The following is a 23,104-nucleotide window of genomic DNA, read 5'->3' as shown; positions in this document are numbered from 1 at the left end:
CTCATTTCCTTCTCTCCTCTGCCTCCCAAGAGTGGAGTTTTTGGCTTTATAAACTAAGGAATCTCATTAGCACCTACTTCCCATCCAGAAAATACCAGCCTAGTAGGCTAGGCTGTCCCCATCGGTCAGGCCTGGGATGAAGATGTGTCTGCTTGTCCTCTGTTGACTCCAGGTGCCGCCAGGATTCCTGTGCCACCTCCTGCAGTGGCATTCTGCACCGTTTGCCCTTTAGCTGGTTAGCTCTCTGCCATTTCAGCTCCCTCTCCACCTCCTGTGATCCTGCTGATTCATAGTCTTTCCCTTAGAACTCTTGTTTGTTGTAGATGTTTTTACAAGTTCTTAGCCATGGGGTTCTTTTCTTCTAGCCTTTACAAACCATTTTTCTTGGCTCACAGATTAAAGTCTATCTATCTGTGTCACTGAGTGAAGATTTCTAAGACTTTTCTGAGTCCTTTTCTCACAGTACTCGCAACACAGAAATTCTTCCAAGTCTTTTTTTTTTTTTGCTTGGACAACTTAGTTCTTGTATACTTTTCTATGAGAATAAGAGGCATCTCTACTCTGCTGAGGAGGACTGTAGAAAGAGGCCATCAGTCTCCAGAGAAATGACATAACTTGCCACAGTAACATATCTAGGTGGTGGCCCCCACACTCAGCAATCCTAATGCCTAGTCTAACTTTCTGCCCATGACTGGGTCTCAAGCACCCAATAGACTGGGTCTCAAGCACCCAGGAATGAGCTCCCTCTGAGAGCCCCATGGCCATCAAAAGTGAAAGTTACTCAGTCATGTCTGACTCTTTGTGACGCCATGGACTGTACAGTCCATGGAATTCTCTAGGCCAGAATACTGAAGTGGGTAGCGTTTCCCTTCTCAGGGGATCTTCCCAACCCAGGGATCGAACCCAGGTCTCCTGCTCTACAGGCAGATTCTTGACCAGCTGAGCCACAAGGGATGGCCATCAAAGGGTTGCAAGAATCCTGGTCAGAGACAGAGCAGCCCTTTTGCATTCAGATGACGTGACCTGACCATAGTGAGTTGAAATGACAGGCCTGATTACACGGGCTTAAAGGGCAACCGTGCCTGCTGTCTATTCACTTGTGTATAATCATCCCTTGAAGAGAAAAGTGCTGGATAGTAGGATGAACACAGCACAGTGGGCAGAGTCTGACTGGCAGCAGAGATGTAAATGGCGGGTTGTGATAAATGCAGTGAAGAAGACACTAGCCCAGGGCCACAGGAGCACTAACCTCGCCCACTTGGGCAGCTGCCCCTCAGTTAAGGTGAAAGTTTGAGCCTAGCACCTAATGTTAACCAGACATGACTCAGAAATGAAGAATATCCCTTTGTCCCCATTCTGATGATCAGCCAACACAGATGGGGTTGGCTTCCCTGTGCGCCACCATGATCCTGAGTAAATACCCCCTCCTTAACCAGACCAAGGGAGCTTGAGCAGCCGAGGGTGATGTTCCCGCTGCACTGTTCCTCTCTACCACCACCCTCAAAAACAAAGTGGGAGGTAAGCCCCTGATAAGGATGGGTTGGTGACATGGGTATATGGTGGCCAACCCAGCAGGCCTGGCATTAAAACTAAGGCAGCCTACTCCCCAGAGAGCTGTGCTCTTTGCTATTAGAAGAGGCAGAGGAGAGGCCTCTGAGTTTTGTTTTCTGTTAAGTATAAGAGGACGATACGGAAGGAAAAGAGGGAGATTCTTACTCAGCATATTTGTAAGATTGCACTACAGACTAAGGCAACTCAGTTGTCAGTGTTTATTGGATAGATGTTGTAGAAAATATTAATAAAAGAAGTAAAAAAATATTGGGCAGAGGAATCATTAGAATAAGTAGTCTAACTGTGATGGAGACATTATTCATATGAATTTAAAAAATAGAAGCTCTAATGTGTTCACTTAAAAAATCAATTGTGGTATTTAATCATACCTTCCACTAACTAACCTAAAACACTCCTAATATATTTAATAGATCTGTTCGTTACACTCTCAAGAGGTATGGTAAATACCTGCTGGAAGCAGAAGAATATTATCATGGTGGTTGGCAAGATGCTTTTATTTTCAGCTAGAGGCACTTAATTTGTTGGTTAAGTGTATCTGGCAGCCCCATGTCAAAGGGAAGTGAGGAATTATCAATAGGCTGCTCTGGTGGTGGGCTGCACACAGCTAGAAGAAAGGATGGGATCATACTTGCACCCAAATTCTCAGGGCCACAGGGCTGTCTTCTCCAAGGAAGGGAGTCAGTTAGGAAGAAAATAGCTTCTGAAGAGAAAGTTAATGCTGATGGCTCTGTTTACATTATCTTCCAGCTTCTGGGTCGTGGCAAAAGGTTTATCCCCTTCATGGTCCCTGGAAGCATTCTCTGCTCCTCTCAGACCAAGAGTCCTTGTTGCCCTGCCCTTGTGCCCCTCATTCCCTTGATTTGAAAGGCCCTCCAGACCCCTCTGCGCTCTCCCTCCCCTTTGTCTCCTGCCTCTTAACTGCTCAGGATGCAGCTGAGGCAACACCTTCCCCGGGGCCCTGCCCGGTCCTCCTGTCTGTCCAGCCACTCGGCACGTCCAACAAGCCACAGGCATGTCTCTTAGCAGCAGTGTGCAGGGCATACTGACTATCCGCCCACCAGATGGTGAGTTCCTCATGGTGGGGAGGAGGCCTTTCACCTGTCTTTCTGGTGTCCAACACAGTAAATGCTCAGGGAGGGTCTGCTGAATAAATGAAGTTAATGAATTTAATCAAATCAGGAGTCCCCTGTCAGAATATCAGTGAAGAGCAGGGATGAATTCTATGGAGTTTCCAACAGTCAACTTCATTCATAATTAAAATGCAGAAAAAGACAGTATTTTTCACCTGTGAAAGGGCAGAAATAAAAAATGAGATAGCTGTGTTTTCATGTGTGAAGAAACAACGTTGCATTTGTGTGTAGACATTACAAATGAACAGCCCTCCACTTTCAGGAGCTTATCTTCGAAGATACATCACACTTGTATAAAATTAGATAGGTTATTCGCTACAACATTTTTGGTTTTTTGGAAAGAGCAAAAGGTTAGAAACATTTTGTGTCCATCAATAGGAGACCAGTTGAATAAATTATGATATAGTCTTAAAGTTCAGTGTTACACGGCTATCAAAAAGAACAGCTCCAAGTATGGATATGACACAATCTCCAAGTGAAAAAAACATATTCAGAGTACTAATAATTTGTTTCAGGGTAAAAAGAATACACCGTTGACCCTTGAACAACACAGATGTGAATTGCGTGGGTTCACTTCTGTGTGGATTTTTTTCAATAAGTATATTGGAAAATTTTTAGGAGATTTGGGACAATTTGAAAAAAGAAACCTCACAGATGAACTGTATATCCTAGAAATACAAAAAAGTTTAAGAAAAAGGTATGTCATGAATGCATAAAATATACATACACAAAATATGTGTTTATGTTATTAGTAAGGCTTCTGGTCAGCAGTAGGCTATAGAAGTTTGGTGGGAATAAAAAATTATAGGCAGATTTTCAGCTGCGTTAGAGTGGGTGGGGTGGTGTGGTAAGTGCTCTTAACTCCGCAGTGTTCAACGTTCTACTGTATACATATATGCTTTTGTATAGAATACTATGGAGTGATTTTTTAAAACTGTCAGAACTAGAGGCCTGAAGGATAAATTTTTCTACTATGTTTTTTCTGCTTTGGTACCTTTTGAACTGTGTCATACTTATTTCTAAAAACGTAGTTTGTTTTCAACTAGTTGAGTGATAGATATGTGTCCAGATTTGCTGAGGTCTACAGAATCACTATATAAAACTCACCAGGAAAAGCCTCATGTAATATAAACACTTTTCATCCTGACGTCTCACCATAGATCACCCCAACCTGTCCCCTTTGCCTTTGAAATCTGACTCACTTGTTGCCTAGACCATTGGAGTTGGAAAGAGCCTTGGACAATTATCTAGTGGTATTTTCTTTAAATCAAGCTAACACTGCTGCTTTTCCAATACATGTACCTTGTCTTAATTTTCTCTCACCTGCTGCTAAAGTGTGTTACTTTAAAAATATGAATATAGGCTTTCACAGCTGTCTAGATCAAAGCTGCGATAATGAGCAGAATATCAGTACGATACTAATTAACCAGAATCTGAATTATGAGCCAGAGCTCTGTTTCTGTGTAGTAGAAACATGAGCTTTGATCTGGTGGCTTATAACATCAGTGGAATTCCTTGGAGGCAATTATAGTCTCCTCATTCACAGACCTATATACATCTATAGGAAACGGACAAGCTCCTACTTAGCTGTGCCCTACACTCCATTCATTCCCTGGTAGCTCAGATGGTGAAGAATCATCTGCAATTCAGGACACCTGGGTTCAATCCCTGGGTCACGAGGATCCCCTGGAGAAGGAAAGAGCAACCCACTCCAGTATTGTTGCCTGGAGAATCCCACATACAGAGGAGCCTGGGGGGCTACATTTCTTGGGTCACAAAGAGTCAGACACGACTGAGCAACTAACACTTTCACACTCCATTCATAGTCAGTTCAGTCGCTCAGTAGTCTCCAACTTTTGCAGCCCCATAGACTGCAGCACGCCAGGCCTCCCTGTCCACCACCAACTCCTGGAGCTTGCTCAAACTCATGTCCATCGAGTCGGTGATGCCATCTGACCATCTCATCCCCTGTTGTCCTCTTCTCCTCCTGCCCCCAGTCCCTCCCAGCATCAGGGTCTTTTCCAAGGAGTCAGTTCTTCACATCAGGTGGCCAAAGTATTGGAGCTTCAGCTTCAGCATCAGTCCTTCCAATGAATATTCAGGACTGATTTCCTTTAGAATTGAATGGTTTGATCCCCTTTCAGTCCAAAGGACTCTCAAAGTCTTTTCCAACACCACAGTTCAAAAGCATCAGTTCTTCAGCACTCACCTTTCTTTATGATCCAACTGTCATATCCATATATGACTACTGGAAAAACCATAGCTTTGACTAGATGGACCTTTGTCAGAAAAGTAATGTGTCTGCTTCTTAATATGCTATTTAGGTTGGTCATAGCTTTTCTTCTAAGGAGCAAGCGTCTTTTAACTTCATGGCTGCAGTCACCATCTGCAATGATTTTGGAGCCCAAGAAAATAAAGTCTGTCACTGCTTCCATTGTTTCCCCATCTACTTGCCATGAAGTGATGGGACCAGATGCCATGATCTTAGTTTTCTGAATGTTGAGCCAGCTTTTCACTCTCCTCTTTCACTTTCATCAAGAGGCTCTTCAGTTCCTCTTCGCTTTCTGTCATAAGGGTGGTGTCATCTGCATATCTGAGGTTATTGATATTTATCCCAGCAATCTTGATTCCAGCTTGTGCTTCATCCATCCTGACATTTCACATGATGTTCAGTTCAGTCGCTCAGTCCTGTCCAACTCTTTGCGACCCCATGAATCGCAGCACGTCAAGCCTCCCTGTCCATCACCAACTCCCGGAGTTCACTGAGACTCACGTCCATCGAGTCAGTGATGCCATCCAGCCATCTCATCCTCTGTCGTCCCCTTCTCCTCCTGCCCCCAATCTTTCCTAGCATCAGGGTCTTTTCCAATGAGTCAACTCTTCACATGACGTGGCCAAAGTACTGGAGTTTCAGCTGTAGCATCATTCCTTCCAAAGAAATCCCAGGGCTGATCTCCTTCAGAACGGACTGATTGGATCTCCTTGCAGTCCAAGGGACTCTCAAGAGTCTTCTCCAACACCACAGTTCAAAAGCATCAATTCTTCGGCACTCAGCCTTCTTCACAGTCCAACTCTCACATCCATACATGACCACAGGAAAAACCATAGCCTTGACTAGACGAACCTTTGTTGGCAAAGTAATGTCTCTGCTTTTGAATATGCTATCTAGGTTGGTCATAACTTTACTTCCAAGGAGTAAGCGTCTTTTAATTTCATGGCTGCAGTCACCATCTGCAGTGATTTTGGAGCCCAGAAAGATAAAGTCTGACACTGTTTCCACTGTTTCCCCATCTATTTCCCATGAAGTGATGGGACCGGATGCCATGATCTTCATTTTCTGAATGTTGAGCTTTAAGCCAAATTTTTCACTCTCCACTTTCACTTTCATCAAGAGGCTATTTAGTTCCTCTTCACTTTCGGCCATAAGGGTGGTGTCATCTGCATATCTGAGGTTATTGATATTTCTCCCGGCAATCTTGATTCCAGCTTGTGTTTCTTCCAGTCCAGCGTTTCTCATGATGTACTCTGCATATAAGTTAAATAACCAGGGTGACAATACACAGCCTTGACGTACTCCTTTTCCTATTTGGAACCAGTCTGTTGTTCCATGTCCACTTCTAACTGTTGCTTCCTGACCTACATATAGGGTTCTCAAGAGGCAGGTCAGGTGGTCTGGTATTCCCATCTCTTGAAGAATTTTCCACAGTTTATTGTGATCCACACAGTCAAAGGCTTTGGCATAGTCAATAAAGCAGAAATAGATGTTTTTCTGGAACTCTCTTGCTTTTTCTGTGATCCAACAGATATTGGCAAATTCATAGTAAATTTTAGGAAATAACACTATACCTTCATAGTAAATTTCAGGAAATAACATTGTACCTTCAAAATCCAGACACCAGAGATTATACAAGAGTAATCCTGGTACTAGTGAAAATACAAACATAAGGCTTTCTACAATAAGGTAGAAAAGAGAAGAAACGGGATAAACTGTGGCTTGTAGGGGTGGGTTGTGATACAGGTAGAGTCACAGATCCACTTTTTTGGATTGTAAGCCATTCTGTTTATAAAATACTGTGGAGATTCAGCTAACTTATCTATTGGGTTGTTAAAAATTGTGATGCAAACAAAATGCAAGATTTATTGGGATGGTTTTTTTAAAATTCAGTGTCTGTTTGTAGCCCAAGGAGACACTTCTTTCTGCTCATTCCCTTCTCTTTGTGATAGTTTTGTTTTGCTGCCAAAATAAATGAATCTTGGGTTTGAAAAGAAGCTTGTCTACCTATAATCTTGTCCCACCTGCCTCCTGTCTGAGGCATTAACCAGAGAGGTTCAGTGACTGGCCCAGTATCTGTCCGTTAGCTTGCCAGGGCAGAGCCAGGATTCAAACCGTGGTCTTCTGTTGCCATCTCAGCACATCTCCATCTGCTGCTTGCAGTGTCAAAATAATGGTGGCCTTTGGTAGCAATGAAATATTTTACTAGAGCTGGGAGCAATTATTAGGTTAGACAACCCAGGGAATATATTTAAATTTATATTTTTTCTTTAATCATTGTTCTCCTCTAAGAAATCAAGGCCTCATGGGGATGTCCCTGGTGGTCCAGTGGTTAAGACTCTGAGTTTCCCACGCGGGGATGTAGAGGGTGCCAGTTTGATCCCTGGTTGGGAAACTAAGATCCCACATGCTGTATGGTGCAGCCAAAAAAAAAGAAATCAAGACCTCATGGACATTAGTAAATAAAATTGTTTGCATTTCCACCAGTATCTGTGCTTAACTATTACAAACTTTGTATTTCCCACCAAGGAACACAAGCACTCGTACTTCAGCACAATAAACAAGGTGCTTTTAAATGGAGAAGAATAATCCGTCGGTTTGCCAGTTGTATGTCTTAGCTTCCAAAATTTTCCTGAAATGGGACCTTTTGAGCCTGAATCCACAGGTGACATCACTTCAGAGTTCTCCTAGTTCAGTGCTGGCTCTCTGTGACGCCTTCTGATTGGTTATTTGGTTGTGACTCATCAGGTGAAGTCAGAGCCACTCACATTTCTCAGGAGAACCAGGCACTGGCTCTCCTGGGCACATCAGGACCCAAACTGGGGAAATGAATCTGAGGGTGCTGTGCTTCTGTCAACATCAGCCTAATGCCTTCACGTGTAGGGTGCAGCACAGTCTATGGAGCACTTTCTCATAATTCCCTGGGATTCAGTGAGGGACAGAGGGGCAGAGAGGGCAGGCGCTGATCACAGTCCTAAGAAGGCTGGGACTCCGTGAAGTTAGAGGGAGGGCACGGACTGAACTCTCTTCCCTCCTCACTCACGCTGTAGAAGACTGAGTTCCCAGCAAAGAAAGCAACAGGGTCGACATAGGGGGCAACTGTGCACTGCTTCCAGGGAAGGGAGAAGAGAGAGGAAAAGAAACTTGGAGCTGTGGGAGCAGGCCCTCCCAGGGTCACCTGCAGAGCCAGGCAGACTGTTCACTTTTATTCGTGTCTGGTGTTGACTGCTACAGGCGGTTTCCCATGGATGAGTCCTGCTGGGACCCACCCATAATGATGCTGGTTTGAGGAAGTGATGAAAAGTCTGGAACCAAGTGAGACAGATGCTGTGTTTACTATCTTTGTGAGACAGGGAACTCAGAAGAGAACGTGAATCAGCAGCTGGAAAGAATTCTCTGTTTAAGTGTCAGAGATGTTAGCCCTGTTGTGCACGTTCATTCATTCCTCAGATTTCCTGAGTGACTGCTGTGTCCTTGTCACCTGTCAGAGCTGTGGATCTGCAGGGGGTAGGGATAGGGTGTGCATAATTTGGGAAGGATACAGCTAAGGAATCTTGCATTTCTGTCAGCAACACTAGAAATTTTTCTCTAGGCAAAAGTCTGGTCTTTCAAAACTGGTTATAAATTTGTATATTTTTGCAGTTATCACCCTACTAGTTTGTCTTATTTCAGAATTGATGTTAAGAGATCTTAAGGTGAATCCTCATTAAGATAATGAATCCTTTTCAAAATAAGAGTAGTGTGATCACTGACCTAGAGCCAGACATCCTGGAATGTGAAGTCAAGTGGGCCTTAGAAAGCATCACTACGAACAAAGCTAGTGGAGGTGATGGAATTCCAGTTGAGCTATTTCAAATCCTGAAAGTAGATGCTGTGAAAGTGCTGCACTCAATATGCCAGCAAATTTGGAAAACTCAGCAGTGGCCACAGGACTGGAAAAGGTCAGTTTTTCATTCCAATCCCAAAGAAAGGCAATGCCAAAGACTGCTCAAACTACCGCACAACTGCACTCATCTCACATGCTAGTAAAATAATGCTCAAAATTCTCCAAGCCAGGCTTCAGCAATATGTGAACTGTGAACTTCCTGATGTTCAAGCTGGTTTGAGAAAAGGCAGAGGAACCAGAGATCAAGTTGCCAACATCCGCTGGATCATGGAAAAAGCAAGAGAGTTCCAGAAAAACATCTATTTCTGCTTTATTGACTATGCCAAAGCCTTTGACTGTGTGGATCACAATAAACTGTGGAAAATTCTTCAAGAGATGGGAATACCAGACCACCTGACCTGCCTCTTGAGAAATTTGCATGCAGGTCAGGAAGCAACAGTTAGAAGTGGACATGGAACAACAGACTGGTTCCAAATAGGAAAAGGAGTACGTCAAGGCTGTGTATTGTCACCCTGGTTATTTAACTTATATGCAGAGTACATCATGAGAAACGCTGGACTGGAAGAAACACAAGCTGGAATCAAGATTGCCGGGAGAAATATCAATAACCTCAGATATGCAGATGACACCACCCTTATGGCCGAAAGTGAAGAGGAACTAAATAGCTTCTTGATGAAAGTGAAAGTGGAGAGTGAAAAAGTTGGCTTAAAGCTCAACATTCAGAAAATGAAGATCGTGGCGTCTGGTCCCATCACTTCATGGGAAATAGATGGGGGAACAGTGGAAACAGTGTCAGACTTTATTTTTTGGGCTCCAAAATCACTGCAGATGGTGACTGAAGCCATGAAATTAAAAGACGCTTACTCCTTGGAAGTAAAGTTATGACCAACCTAGATAGCATATTCAAAAGCAGAGACATTACTTTGCCAACAAAGGTTCGTCTAGTCAAGGCTATGGTTTTTCCTGTGGTCATGTATGGATGTGAGAGTTGGACTGTGAAGAAGGCTGAGTGCCGAAGAATTGATGCTTTTGAACTGTGGTGTTGGAGAAGACTCTTGAGAGTCCCTTGGACTGCAAGGAGATCCAACCAGTCCGTTCTGAAGGAGATCAGCCCTGGGATTTCTTTGGAAGGAATGATGCTACAGCTGAAACTCCAGTACTTTGGCCACGTCATGCGAAGAGTTGACTCATTGGAAAAGACTCTGATGCTGGGAGGGATTGAGGGAAGGAGGAGAAGGGGATGACAGAGGATGAGATGGCTGGATGGCATCACTGACTCGATGGACGTGAGTCTGGGTGAACTCCAGGAGTTGGTGATGGACAGGGAGGCCTGGTGTGCTGCGATTCATGGAGTCACAAAGAGTCGGACAGGACTGAGCGACTGAACTGAACTGAATTTATATGCTATCTTTCCCAGTTCATTCATCTGTTTTTAAAGTTAGCTGTTTGACAGTAAAATAAAAATGAATTTTAAAAGGAGAATTCTCTTGCAGTCCAGTAGTTAGGACCCTGTGCTTTCACTGCTGAGGGCCCAAGTTCAATCCCTGGTCTAGGAGCTACGATTCCATAAGCTGCTTGGCATGACCTAAAAAAAAAATAAAAGAAAGTTGGCTGTTAAAGTTCTTTTAAAAGTTTCACTATATTAAATCATGTAATACTAGCTCTAAGAGCTAATGATTTTCCTTTTTATATCAGCACTTTATGAGATATTGAAGACCTTCACAGATTTGTTATTCTTTGTATGCTATGAACTGATTTTATTTTTTTGTTAGTGTTGTGTGAGAAGTTTTTTCTGACTCCTCCCAATTTTGAGACAGAACTTTCCCTCTGATCTTATTTTCTCCGGAGCTCCCCTTTGAGAAGGGGAAGAAATCTCAAGGATTAGGTACTAAGGGGCCGTGCTGGCTGAGAAGGAAAGGCACCCGTTTGTGGCAGCGCCTGTGTCCCACTGCCGTTCTGCACAGAAACTCCTGCCTCAGCTTTAACTTCCCCACGCGCTTAGAAACAAGGATCGTGTGATGCTCTTTACTAGCCGCAAGTACTGTATAAGGATACTGTGCAGAAACAGGCGTTAAAGGACATTGGGTTCATGTCTAGCTAAAACCCAAGAATATGATGAGGAAAAGGCAGGAATGGCCTTTTTCCTTGAGGATTTAATTGGATCAAGGGACCAATTAGACATGGTAAACTACATGTTTTATTGAAATTAATTAGAGAGTTCTAGGGTAGGAGGTCAGTGTTGTCTTTGTTTGGTCCCTAGAATATAAGCGGAATAAGGGCATTTTTGTTTTTTTCCCCACTGTACCCCAGAACCTAAAACAAGTGTTTGGCTATAGTAATAGATGCTTAGTGAACATCTGTTAAATGAATATGAAACAGTTTTTTATTTAATCTTAGAAATCATCCTATTCCCCCAAGTCAGATAAAATGTCCAGTATTTAACTTCCAGTCAGAACATGTGGGTATGGTGGTATGGATTGCTCGTGGTACCTAACCCTCAGCATGGGTGGCATGTTCCTTTTGTGTGAGATGGTGGATGCTATTGATGTACACGGTGTGGAGAAGCTCCTTCACAAGGGAGGACCCTTCCCTCCTTTCTCTGCTTACTTGGGATTTAGAGCTATATTAGAGATTCACTGAATTTTTCTTAGTCATCCTGAGCATAATGAATAAGATCAAAGTCTATTATAACTGCTGTGAGTAGTTCCTTCTTTTCAGAAGTAAAATGACTGTTGGTTTATCACTCATTCCCAGGCATTGAGGACTCACAGCTTCTGGCTTGAGTTTTTTTTAGTTGTGAAACTGTCTCATCAGTGTGTCAAGGCACGCCATTGTGCTTGTCTTCAGGGAAGAGACACCACCTCCATATGAGTCACTCTAGTCCAATCACAGGAAGGGTTTGCAGTGGCCACTGTGCCGGGAACAACCTTCCCTGGTGTTTTCCCGTCAACAGCCTGTTGCCCTGGGCTGATAAGCATAGACTAGAGTGAGAGAAAATTGACTTGGTTGAAGACCAGTCAGTGTCTCCATGAATCACATGTTGTTCTTCTAGTTGGAACACAGACTATGGGGTGGAGAGGGCCAGGAAAAAGAAGCCAGCTGTCAGCAACACACGCTCCTGGTGAATTCACTGATGCTGAGTACCTGCTCTGTTCCAGGAAATGGACACAGGAAAAAAGATGCAGGTAAAGGAAGGAAGAGGACAGATTTGAGTGCTGTTTGGAGAACTCAGGAAATCAATTGACAGTGAATTGAAGAGATGCTGAAAGGATGGCACAGGTGTTGGTGATGAGGCATGTGGCTCCCTTTGCCTTTATAAAGATGGTTTTGTATTTACCCTGCGCCACACAAGGATAACATTTATACATGCAGATTGTAATTTGTCTTGCATCAGGTGTGTATATATATATATATATATATATATATATTAACCTGGGCTCTAAATATGATGTGTAAGTATTTGGTTTTACCCAGTTATTCTTAATTACAGATAATAAATTGAGGGCCTTATAAGGGTAACTAATCACTTCATTAGAAATACAGCTTGGTTTTGTTAACTGGAATATTCATCACAGCACAGTTCTTTCACTTCTTGCATGAAAAGCTATAAGCTGGCTTTGAGATCTTTCACTCAGTCTTACCCCTCAAGATCTCATCTTCCTGAATCCAGATTCATGTTTATACTTGGTCACATGTGAAGAATGTCCTTTACTTCTGAGATTCCATTCAGCAATCCATATTTCAGGGAGGGTTCTCAAACTCTTATCTGTGAGGTTCGGCACAGCACTGACTGGGGCCGGTGATAATGAGCAGAGGCCTACTAGGCTTGCAGGTGTGCACAGCTCCCAGTCCTGCACCAGGAGAGCTATCAACCAGGGGTCAGCTGATCCTGTGAAGGAGTCCATAGTTAATACTTTTAGTGCCCTCTCTAGGGGGCATTTATATTCAGCAGATTCTTCTGAGAAGCAAAGCTGCTGTTGCTGCTGTTTAGTCAATTGCTAAGTCATGTCCTACTCTTTGGGACCCCATAGACTGTAGCCTTCCAGGCTCAAGAAGCAAAGAATGAGCCACTATATTGAAGTTTGAGGTGGACAGTGAGAGGGAGAACCTAGAAATCTGTTCCTAAGACTCATTTTCCCAGGATTTGCTTGAGTTGGCACATCTTGTCCAAGATTTGTTGAACTGAAATATATACGTGAAATGTAAGTTTTGTTATTGGTGGTTTAACAATACCAGAGTGACATTTTAAGAACAAAGACTTAAACTTATAGACCATAGTCAAAAATATTGCTCCCCAGCTGTGAGACTGAGCAAGGGATTCCTCAGTACCTCAGTTTACTTATCTGAAAATGAGGATACCAATCTGTACTTCACAGGGGAGTGGTGAGGCTTAAATGCAATGCTCAGCACCCATGGCTCAAGCAGTAAAGAATCTGCCTGCAATGCAGGAGACACAGGAGACATGGGTCTCATCCCTGGGTCAGGAAGATCCACTGGAGGAAGGCATGGCAACCTACTCCAGTATTCTTCCTGGGAAAATTCCATGGACAGAGGAGCCTGGTGGACGATGATCCATGGGGACACAACCTAATCGACTGAGCACACGCGCACACACACACACACGGCATAAGTAGTGGTGGTTTAAGGGAAAGCTTCTGCTAAAAACAGTGATGAACATGTTGGGTATATCTCTGAAACATTAATAAACTCATCAAATAATATAATTTGGAGAATGGGCAAATGTTCCATGAAGCCCATGGAGAAATTCTGGTAAAGCTAGAGCTAAAATTGTTTCTCTGTATCGTCACAAAATGAGTTAATGAGGTGGTTTGGTAGGTGGGAAAGGTGGTATTATCTGTAGGGAATTGTACACAAACTTTGATAAAACTGGTCACAGTTTTTCTATGTCAAGTTTTTTGGTTTGCGGTTTTTGTTTTTGTTTGCTTGCTTGCTTTTGCTTTAATTTACTAAAGATGTCTTTGATAAAGAAAAATAAGTATTTTCTCTGAATAAGTAAGATTTTTGGTCTTCCTTCAGTTCAAATATTTCTATTTACCACTACCTCAGTAAAAGAAGCCCCCTTTACAAAAACTGAATATGAATCAAAAAAGAGATTTTAGATATTGACTTCCTTTTTAAAGAACTAAAATAGTGAGCCTCTGAGGAATGTGATTATCTTCTTCACCAGAACAGTATATGGCGGTTTCAGTCACAGTCAAGCATACTGATTCCTTTTAACAGAAGATGATTTTGATCTTCCTGAAAGGTTTGTAGAACCCTGCTGGTGGAGTGAAACTCAGTGGTCATTTAATGCAGGTGGTACTGGTTGTACCTGACCCACTAGGGGGACTCCTTCACTCCTTGCCCAGGAGTAGCAGCCTGACATGTCTTCTCACCAACATATCATCATCTAATCATTGCACTGACTCTTTTCTTTTCTCCTTCTACCTCTTTCAAGAACAATGAAGAATCCTTGATGTTTTTCTCAATGGGGAAGTCTAGAATTGTGTTGGCAACCTCTTGAAAAGTCAAGGCCTCTTTGGGAGGTAAATGAATAAGTTACAAGGTCTCAAACTATTGCTAATCATAGTCCCTGATTTCTTTTCTGTGTCCTTCAAGTAGTGGACTTTCAGGAGGTCCTTTCTGTGAATTCTCATGAAGCATGAGTGTATTTGGGCCACTTGGGGGTTTATGGTTTTGTGGACATAAGTTTATAGACCAAGGGAATTTACTGGTTTGTAACTGCAGTTCTGGCTCAAAACCCTTTGCAACAGAGCACCACAAAAATACCTGACTTAATCCTTTTATGATTTGGCCCATAATACTGCTAATATTCACAGGGACTTTATTCTGATCACGTTTTTTTCTCCGTAACAAAAAAAACCCCAAAGCCTTTTTCACTTTTTAACAGTTTTTATTTTGAAAGCCTTTGGTTTTCTAATAACTTATGTTTATTTTAAGATTCCATAGAGACAGAGGCAATTGTTCTTAATAATTTAGTAACAAAGTGACTTTAACAGTTCTACTGACTTTTTAAAATCTTGCCCTGTGCCCTGTGTGTGTGTGTGTGTTTGGGGTGGGGGTTACTTTAAAAGACAGCTGAGTGCTGTGTAGGAGATTGGACATGGCTATCACCGGTGATTCATTTGCTTCCCTGATTCATTCCTAGCCTAGGTCCTAGTTCAAGTTAGCACAGGATGTCCCTTGTACAAAATGTCCAGAGGTTTTAAGGAGAACTTTCAGAACTAATGAGGAATGGGAAGGAGATAAAGTGCCTCAAACACTAATGAGGGCAGGGGATGCCGAGGAATCTGACAGAGCACTAGAGAAGGAGGCGTGGCCGAGAGCGCTGGTGGTTTCAGTCTTGGCGCCGCCGCTGTCCTTGGAGTCGGTTAGCACACCTGCCTCTAGATAATGCACATTCCATGGTGCTTTGGATTCCTTCCAAGATGAGGACCATGTGTCATCTGATGGAGCTCAAAATTGCTAGGAAACAGATGGGACCTCGTTGGGTAGTATCTGTCATTGAACCCCCTAAGCACTCTTATAGGATCCTTTTTGCTTCCTCTGTTGCTTCTCTTGCCTACAGTTTTCCCGAGATCTTCTGATCCTTAGCTCACCTAATTTTCAAATGGAATCTGAGATCCTGTGAGGTGAGTTTCCACAATATATGTTAACTTTCTTCTCTACTGTGGCCCCTCCGCATGGTTAAGGCATGTGCTAGAGTTCCCAGTGTGGTTGATCAGACTTGTGGTTAATTTACCAACTAAAAACTACAGCATTATCCACTTCACATGCAAGCAGGCGTTACACACACACACAGAGGTTTGGGGTGGTTCTTCAAAATCACAGAGACACCTTGACAATTAAATATGATTTTACTTCTCCAGCTGATTGCCCAGCTATTTTAAGCAATAGATTTTACCATACAAAATAATTCCTGACAGGTCCTTGAAATTTGTAATAATGGACATCTCGTTTTATCTCAGATTCACTCAGAGCTTTCTATTTCCTCTAGGCATCTACAGCACAAAGATAATAACATATTCATAAAAAGTATCCTGCTTCACTTATATGTTGAAGAGCCTTAGAGCTGCATTTAAGTTTCTTTGTTTAGTTAAGATTTGATTGTCTGCTTGTGTTTTTACTGTTGTCACCAATCACCTAGAATATAGAATCCATCAAAGTGGACAGTTCCCTGGCCAAACAGGAGCGTTGTAGGGCGATATTATTCTTTTCCTGGATGTTGTAGAGGCTGAGCTTCTTGCCTGAGTAGAGAAGAAAAAATAGAAGCACGTAAGACACTTGACTTACTTGAATATAAAAGTGGGAAATGCTGAGTTCCTGAATCCTAAAGCCTTGGGGAAAGAGCCTGTTTGTCTGTATTGATGGTTTACCTGCAGGTCTTATTCTGCTTTCAGTTAAAATTTTTAAAAAATCAAACTCATGTTCCTTACCGCCTTTGTTTACTCTTGTTTTTAAGGAAGACTGGGCGTGTTGAAGACTCAGACCTGGCACACATATAAACTACAGGTGTGACAAATTATTTTGGGTGGAAGGGTAAGAGCCCAAAGTTAGAGCATTTCCTGGGGCAAGAGATTTTAAAGATAAGGAGATGGAGAACAGGGCAGGAACAGGGTCATGAATGGGAATTTGGACATGGTGACAGTCGTTCAAAGAAGACAGAAGCAACCAGTCCTGTTTCTGTTTCAGAAAGTCACTGGTGGCCGAATGTGGGGTGGACGGGAGAGGAGAGAAACATGAGATGGCCAGCAGGCAGCTAGTAGCTGGCTGTAAGTGTTCTGGGGGGTGGCGAGGATGAGAAGATATGTCAATTATGTATATGTAGAGAAGCTTGATTTATAGTATAATGGAACTATGATACTATTCCTTTTTTGAAAAAAGGATTAAAAAACTTTGTTCTTCAATCACTTTCCTAAGTTATTGTATAAATTTGGCTTGTTTGCGAGCAGGGCACGTTTTTATGGATTTCAAGGGAGAAAGATCCACGTATGTTGTTCAAGATGGAGCCAAATGCTGGGTTTCTTCTCTAAAGAGGGGAATGAGGTCTTCCCTCTCCTCTTTACTCCCTGACAATGAAGGACAGAACCTGTGGGGCTGGAAGGCCCACAGCATCGTAAGTAGACTACAACCAGCAACAGCAGTGCTTTCACAGTCCCCGGAGCTCCCTGTCCTCCTCCTCTGCTGTGTGCTTGGCCCCTGGCTGGACAGGAGACCAGTAAACAAGAAGCCTGTCCTTGAGGAAATCTCCAGTCCAGAGAGGGGACAGTGCCAGCAGATAAGTAATTACAGCATAGAGGGAACTGTTATAGAAACTTAAAAGTGCATGGAAACCACTCTTTTCTGGAGGTGCCCTGGAATTGTCTGCAGATGTGAGCTGGGTTTTGAAGGGCACACAGAAATCCCTCCCAAGGGAAAAGGAGTAGGGCATTCCGGGTACCCTGACGAGATGACCAGTGTCTAGATGATGCCATGGGAGTTAGCGGATCCCAAAGATCCTGGTCACTCCTGATCTGGAAACAGTCTCTCAGGGTGTTTTCCCAGGTGACCTGACTGAGCTCCAGGTGAGCAGGTTCTACTACAGTGAGCTCCATTTCCCCTTATCAATTCTCAGTTCCTCTTCTTTCCATCCTGGTCTAAGGTTAGAGATGAGACGCACTAACTTTTTAGAGATGCTTTCTCCCAGAACCCTGCTTAATGAACATTCCACTTACTCAGCTGATTGCCTGATGTGCAGTCCTGACGTGACATATTATGAAGTGTCATTATTTTAGACCCATTCAGTTAGGATTTGGGATCATCTGGACTGGGTGGAATTTGATTATTTATACACTGTGAACAAAGGAGTTTGCCAGATAAATTAATCCTCTGTTAAATAAGATTCCAAGAAGGATGCCTAATGTAATCATGTAGAAAGTAAGGTGTTTGGGTTTTCTTTATTTTTTAATCAGATTCCAGGATACTTTAAAAAAATGAATCTTGTCAATTCATGAAAGCAGCCCTAGTAGGAGTTTTAATTGTTAATTTTTTAAACCAATAAGACACGAACGTATTCTCATTTTTACAAAAAGTGAACAAACCAGAACTAAAAAAGTACATGTCTCATTTTGCCAACTAAATGTTTGTAGCTACCTTTTTCTTTACATACACACATCTAATGACATGTAGTTTTGTTTTGCACTCTTGTAAAATAGGATCAGCCTAATCTGTAACTAGCTCTCATCTTACAGTATTCTAAGATGAGTGTCCTATGACCACAAACATATGTCTACTTCATTCTTTTGGACAGCTGTATAATGTTCCATATTATAGCTGTACTACGATTTACTTATTTATCTCCCTAATGGTGGATATTCAGATGATTTTCATTCTTTGTCAGAACAAAGCATTAGTATCTGTCTTTATTCAAATCTTTGTGTCTGTGCACAAGTTTCTTCCAATAGGATTTCTGTTGAATTCTTGGTTAGTAGTTGGAGTCAATGTTTATTTATACTTGGAGATAACAAAAGTATTTTTCTTAGAAATACTCAATTTTTCCTGCAAATTATGCTGCCTTTTCTATAAATAGTTAGGCTTGTGACATCCTTTGTGGAGCATTCCATGGAGCCACTGTATGGGATGGTGTCAGCAATTTTATTATAAACTCTTGCCAAAGGCAGTGTCAGAAATGAGCCTTCATAACACAGAAGTAGAAATTAGTTCTTGATTCTTTTTTCTCCTTCCTATCCTGACACAAGATTATAGAGATTCTACAGAGTGGCTTATATAGTATAGTCATTTAAGCAGCTCTGGTAAAGCATGAATGCATTCTTATTTTTAAAAAATAAGATGGAATTAGGATATGGGATCTGGAAGAGAGGGATGGCCCTCCCTTAATTTAATAAAAACAATCTGAGAAAACAGGAGCCCCTCAGATCTTTTATTGTTTGTTTCTTATTTCCTCTGCCTATGTACTTCTCTCTCTCCTTTTTCTCTCTGCGTGAATTGTAACATTGCTTTCTGTGGCTGTTGCCCAGATTAAAGCGGTGGAGAAATTTATGACTTCATAGAGCAACTATTTGGTACCTCTGATACAAAGGAGAGGAAAAGTAACGGGGGCATGCTTTGGCTGCCGCATCTCCACTCTTGCAGCCCCCGAAGGGGATTTTTATGGGATCTCAATGCCAAATCCTTCCAGTGAAATGACCTCGCCAATATTGAAATGTGATTTGTGTTTTCCTTCCAAGATCTAACGTGTAGTTCAAAGATAGAAAAATTCTTATCTTCTTGTTTCTTTTCTTTTTTCTATCTAATTTTAAAGCTTAGGTAAAAACAAGAAATGATCTAAATCAGAGTTATTAGACCAGTAAGATGTCTTGGAAAAAGAGAAAGATCTTCTGAATAAAAAGGCAGGAGAAGGATTTCCCTGGTGGTCCAGTGTTTCCAGTGCAGGGGGTGTGGGTTCAAACTCTAGTCAGAGAACTAAGATCCCACATGCATCAAGGCCTAAAAAAAAAAGGCAGAAGGTCCAATAGGGTTGGGCTAGGTGGCGCTAGTGGTAAAGAACCCACCTGCCAATACAGGAGACATAAGAGATGAGGGTTTGATCCCTGGGTTGGGAAGATCCCTTGGAGGAGGGCATGGCAACCCACTCCACTCTTCTTGCCTGGAGAATCCCACGGACAGAGGAGCCTGGCAGGCTACAGTCCATAGGGTCGCAAAGAGTCAGACATGACTAAAGCAACTTATCACACACACGAGTGCACTTTGGTGGATCCAACTTGTGTAAAATAGAATGAGCATGCTCTCTCTTGCCAGTGTATCAATAGAAAGATATTACTGTTGGGTGAAAAAAAAAACCAAGATGCAGTGAGTGTGTAGAATATGCAAATATTTCTCCAAGAAAAGGGGAAAACAGGAATGTATATTTGGATTTACTAGTATTTGCATAAGGAAACTGAAGGTTACACAAGCCATGAGTAAGACTGTTCGTGGAATGCCTCTTTAAAGTGTCCTAATTTTTGAATTAGGACTGTATTACCTACTCAGAAATAAAAAATAATTTTTTAAAAGGAAATTCTGAGGTGTTAGCAAAGATCTTGTTTGAACCCACTGTATATGTGACTTTACTTCTCATAGGTACCTTTTAGGGTAGGGTCAGTTGCAGGACCATGTATTTTGAGGAGAAAGGGAATAATCTGTAATTATAACACATATGGCAATTTAAATTCTACCTATTTTGATAGGAAATTGAAATGGTAGATTTGCATCTAAACTATTTCTTTAGCTTGTTCAGACTTCTTAGGTTTGTTCTTAATTTTTTTCTTCAAAGTAATTGAAAACTTTAAAACAAGATGCTCTTTTTTGTTTTTTAATTTTTAATGAACTATAGCTGATTTACAATATTACATTAGTTTCAGGTGTACAGCATAGTGATTCAGTTTTTTTGCGTGTGAGTTTTTTTTCAGATTATTTTCCATTGTAGCTTATTACAAGATGTCAGGTATGATTCCCTATGCTATACAGTAGAACATTATATAATGATAAAGGGACTAAAACAAGAGGATATCATACTTATTAACATACATGCACCCAATATAGGATCACCTAAATATATAAAGCAAATACTAACAAACATAAAGGGCAAAATTGATGATTAGCTTAAAACAAGATGTTCTTGATTCACAATCAAAACCCCTTGCTGAGGCCTTGGTTAACACATGAGAAAGTGTGGTATTAAGCCTGTTTGTTGTGTCTTTGCTTTTATTTTCTACAGGAGCAGGAAAATTCAGATTCGAAACATCCCTCCTCACCTGCAGTGGGAGGTAGGCCAATGTCATTTCTGTATTTATTATCTTCCTGCTCTCTGTCTTCACTTGCTGATGGAGTAACAGGGCATTTTGTCCCTTTGTTATAGTTCCCTTTCACATTTAGGAATTAGAGGTCCTCAGACTTCACCTTCTTCAGCACCCTAATGGGAATGATCTGCCCTGAGTTTGGGGTCAGAGTCGTCCCTTTTGTTGTGCTGGATATACACTTTGATCCCTTATGTTCTGTCTTCTCGGGAACCAAGCACCAGCAGACAAACTAAACAAAATAAATGCCTTGCTTGTGGTTTTTATTCCATGATTTTAGAAAAGATTTTTACCTTTCTAAATTATGATGTGGGAGGAAATAAAATAAATTGAAAATCAATAAGAATCTAAGGTTCTCTGTTAGTTTGGGCAAGTGTTTTGTTTATTTTGAATTAATTGTTGTGAATAACAGTTAAGACATATTTTCAGAGTTGTAAAACTTCTTACAAGATTGTTACACTGAAATAAGATAGAATATGAGGAGTAGCCTTACTGCCTCAAAGGCACACTGCCCCATGTTCCCCAACTCAAATGGAATCAAAATAGACTTAAAGGAAATAGAATGTTTTGGCTAACATTTTTGTTACTTTAAGGGGAAAAAAAACACTTTTTATTGTGGAAAACTTTGAGCATATACATATCTCATTGCTTCATAAAATAAGGAGATCCCTAAAGGAAATCTGATGGAAGAATGGTTAAATCTTTCAGAAAGGAGAAGTGCTTTTTGTACATTAGTCTGCTTCTCATTTCAAAAGCAAATGGGCTCCAACCATCATGAACATGATTGTTAACAATTACTAAGAACACTGCTGTGCTTCCTCAGTGAACAGACTACTCAGGAGCCAATAAGCAAATGAAAGCTCTGTGTATCTATTCATTTCTAGCTGTTTTTATGAAGACCTGACATTCTGACAGTGAAGCTTCTTTTTCAGGTGTTGGATGGACTTTTGGCTCAGTGTGGGACAGTGGAGAACGTGGAGCAAGGTAATAAGTGCTGAAATTAGCCTGTTGAATTTTGAGAGGAATATTGCCTGTTACTTCTGAAGGTTGGGTCAAATCCAAGGACAAATAACAAGTTTAAATTCCATTGAAGCAAGCTTCCTAGAGTATATGTTTGTATATCTGCATGTATGTAAGAAATGTCTGTATCTGTCTATCCATATCTATTTTTTCAAAGAATGGTTTTCAGACTATTTTTCTTATACTCTGTAATGTACTCAAGCACTGGACAAATTGCTGTCAGGATGGGGGAAGCTTAATTCATTTGGAAGTAACTGTATTTATACTGTGACAACTTTCCTCTTCCTGATTAAGAACAACATATCCCTGATGTCTTGGACTGTTTCTCAAAGTGTAGGACTTCTACACCATTATCACCTGGAGCACTTGGGAAAATGCAGTTTCCTGGGGCTCACCATAGACAGATTTACAAAGTAGAACTCTCTGGGGGAAGAAGTCATGAAACTGTATTTTAAACAGTCACTTCCAAGTGATTTTTCTGTGTACTCATTTGAGAGCCTCTGTCTTGGGAACAGTGTTGTAAATCCCCAGAAAATGTATATTCTTTTTCCTGCCACTTTATTTTTACCTTCTAAAACATTTACCTTTACAGACTGTGAAGTCACACATAACTTAGTATTCACTTAGGAAAAAATCACAGAAAATGCATTTTCTCATATGCAGTCTATCTGCTAGTATAGTTAATATAATAGTTTTTAAAGCAGTAACTATTCAGATGCTCTATACTCCATGAATATTAAAAATATTATTATTCAGTTTCATGCTGCTGACTGCCCATCCCCAAGTTGGGAGGTAGGCCCACCAAGGTAAAGGGAAAGAGCCTGGAAAGAAGACATGATTTATAAGGATTCTGTTTTCTCAGTTCTTGTTATTTCCCTCAAATGCAAGACATTTTAGTAAGAATTGGCTGTTGTAGGCAAGATGACTTTCCAGACATGAACCTGTACAAGTTACTGGCTAAGACCATGTTATAAACTCAGGACAGTGCCATGCAAGGAAGCAATACTCCAGGCCCCTGGGGCAGTCCACAGCTCCAGGAGCACCTGTGCCCTTGAAAGCACCCAGTTTCTAGCTGCCTCATGACTGTAGGGTATAAGTGTTGGGCTGTTGTTTTGTTCTGTTTCATAGGTAATTCCTGATTCAGCAGGAAAGCATTCTGCAGGAGAATTTTAAGAATCTTTATAGAGTGTTCATGTCCAATGAAATAAAGTATTTGAATGGAGTTAGTTCAGTTCCTCCTAGAATCACAGGTCTGATTTCCTGAAGACAGATGTCTTTGAAGAACAAAGAATATAAATAAGAATGAATCTGAGACTTTTAGTGGGTAGCTTTATTCAGGAGGTTCAAACCCAGGCCCTTCTTCTTTTTT

General features: G+C 41.5%; 1 protein-coding gene across 20 annotated transcripts in view; it reads left to right on the top strand.

Moving 5' to 3' along the window:
- The window catches only part of IGF2BP2 (insulin like growth factor 2 mRNA binding protein 2), a 170,585-nt gene that overhangs the window by 107,735 nt on the left and 39,746 nt on the right, over nucleotides 1–23,104 (top strand). For 11 of the 20 annotated variants that reach the window (XM_086397923.1, XM_086397863.1, XM_086397826.1 and 8 more), the window contains 2 exons: nucleotides 20,637–20,685; nucleotides 21,648–21,699. In XM_086397923.1, coding sequence (XP_086254049.1) covers nucleotides 20,637–20,685; nucleotides 21,648–21,699 — 101 coding nt within the window. Of the gene's footprint in view, nucleotides 1–14,323; nucleotides 14,407–15,449; nucleotides 15,514–16,343; nucleotides 16,394–16,833; nucleotides 16,998–20,636; nucleotides 20,686–21,647; nucleotides 21,700–23,104 lie in introns of those variants that run through there. The other 9 variants (XM_086397983.1, XM_086397944.1, XM_086397903.1 and 6 more) reach the window with 6 other exon arrangements.

The sequence above is a fragment of the Bos grunniens genome, chromosome 1 (genome assembly GCF_055505025.1).
Source record: "Bos grunniens cultivar Pamir isolate PY7600 chromosome 1, Bosgru_T2T1.0, whole genome shotgun sequence".
Taxonomy (NCBI): Eukaryota; Metazoa; Chordata; class Mammalia; order Artiodactyla; family Bovidae; genus Bos; species Bos grunniens.
The sequence above is the reverse complement of the archived record's forward strand: the minus strand, read 5'-3'. Positions and strand labels throughout refer to the sequence as shown.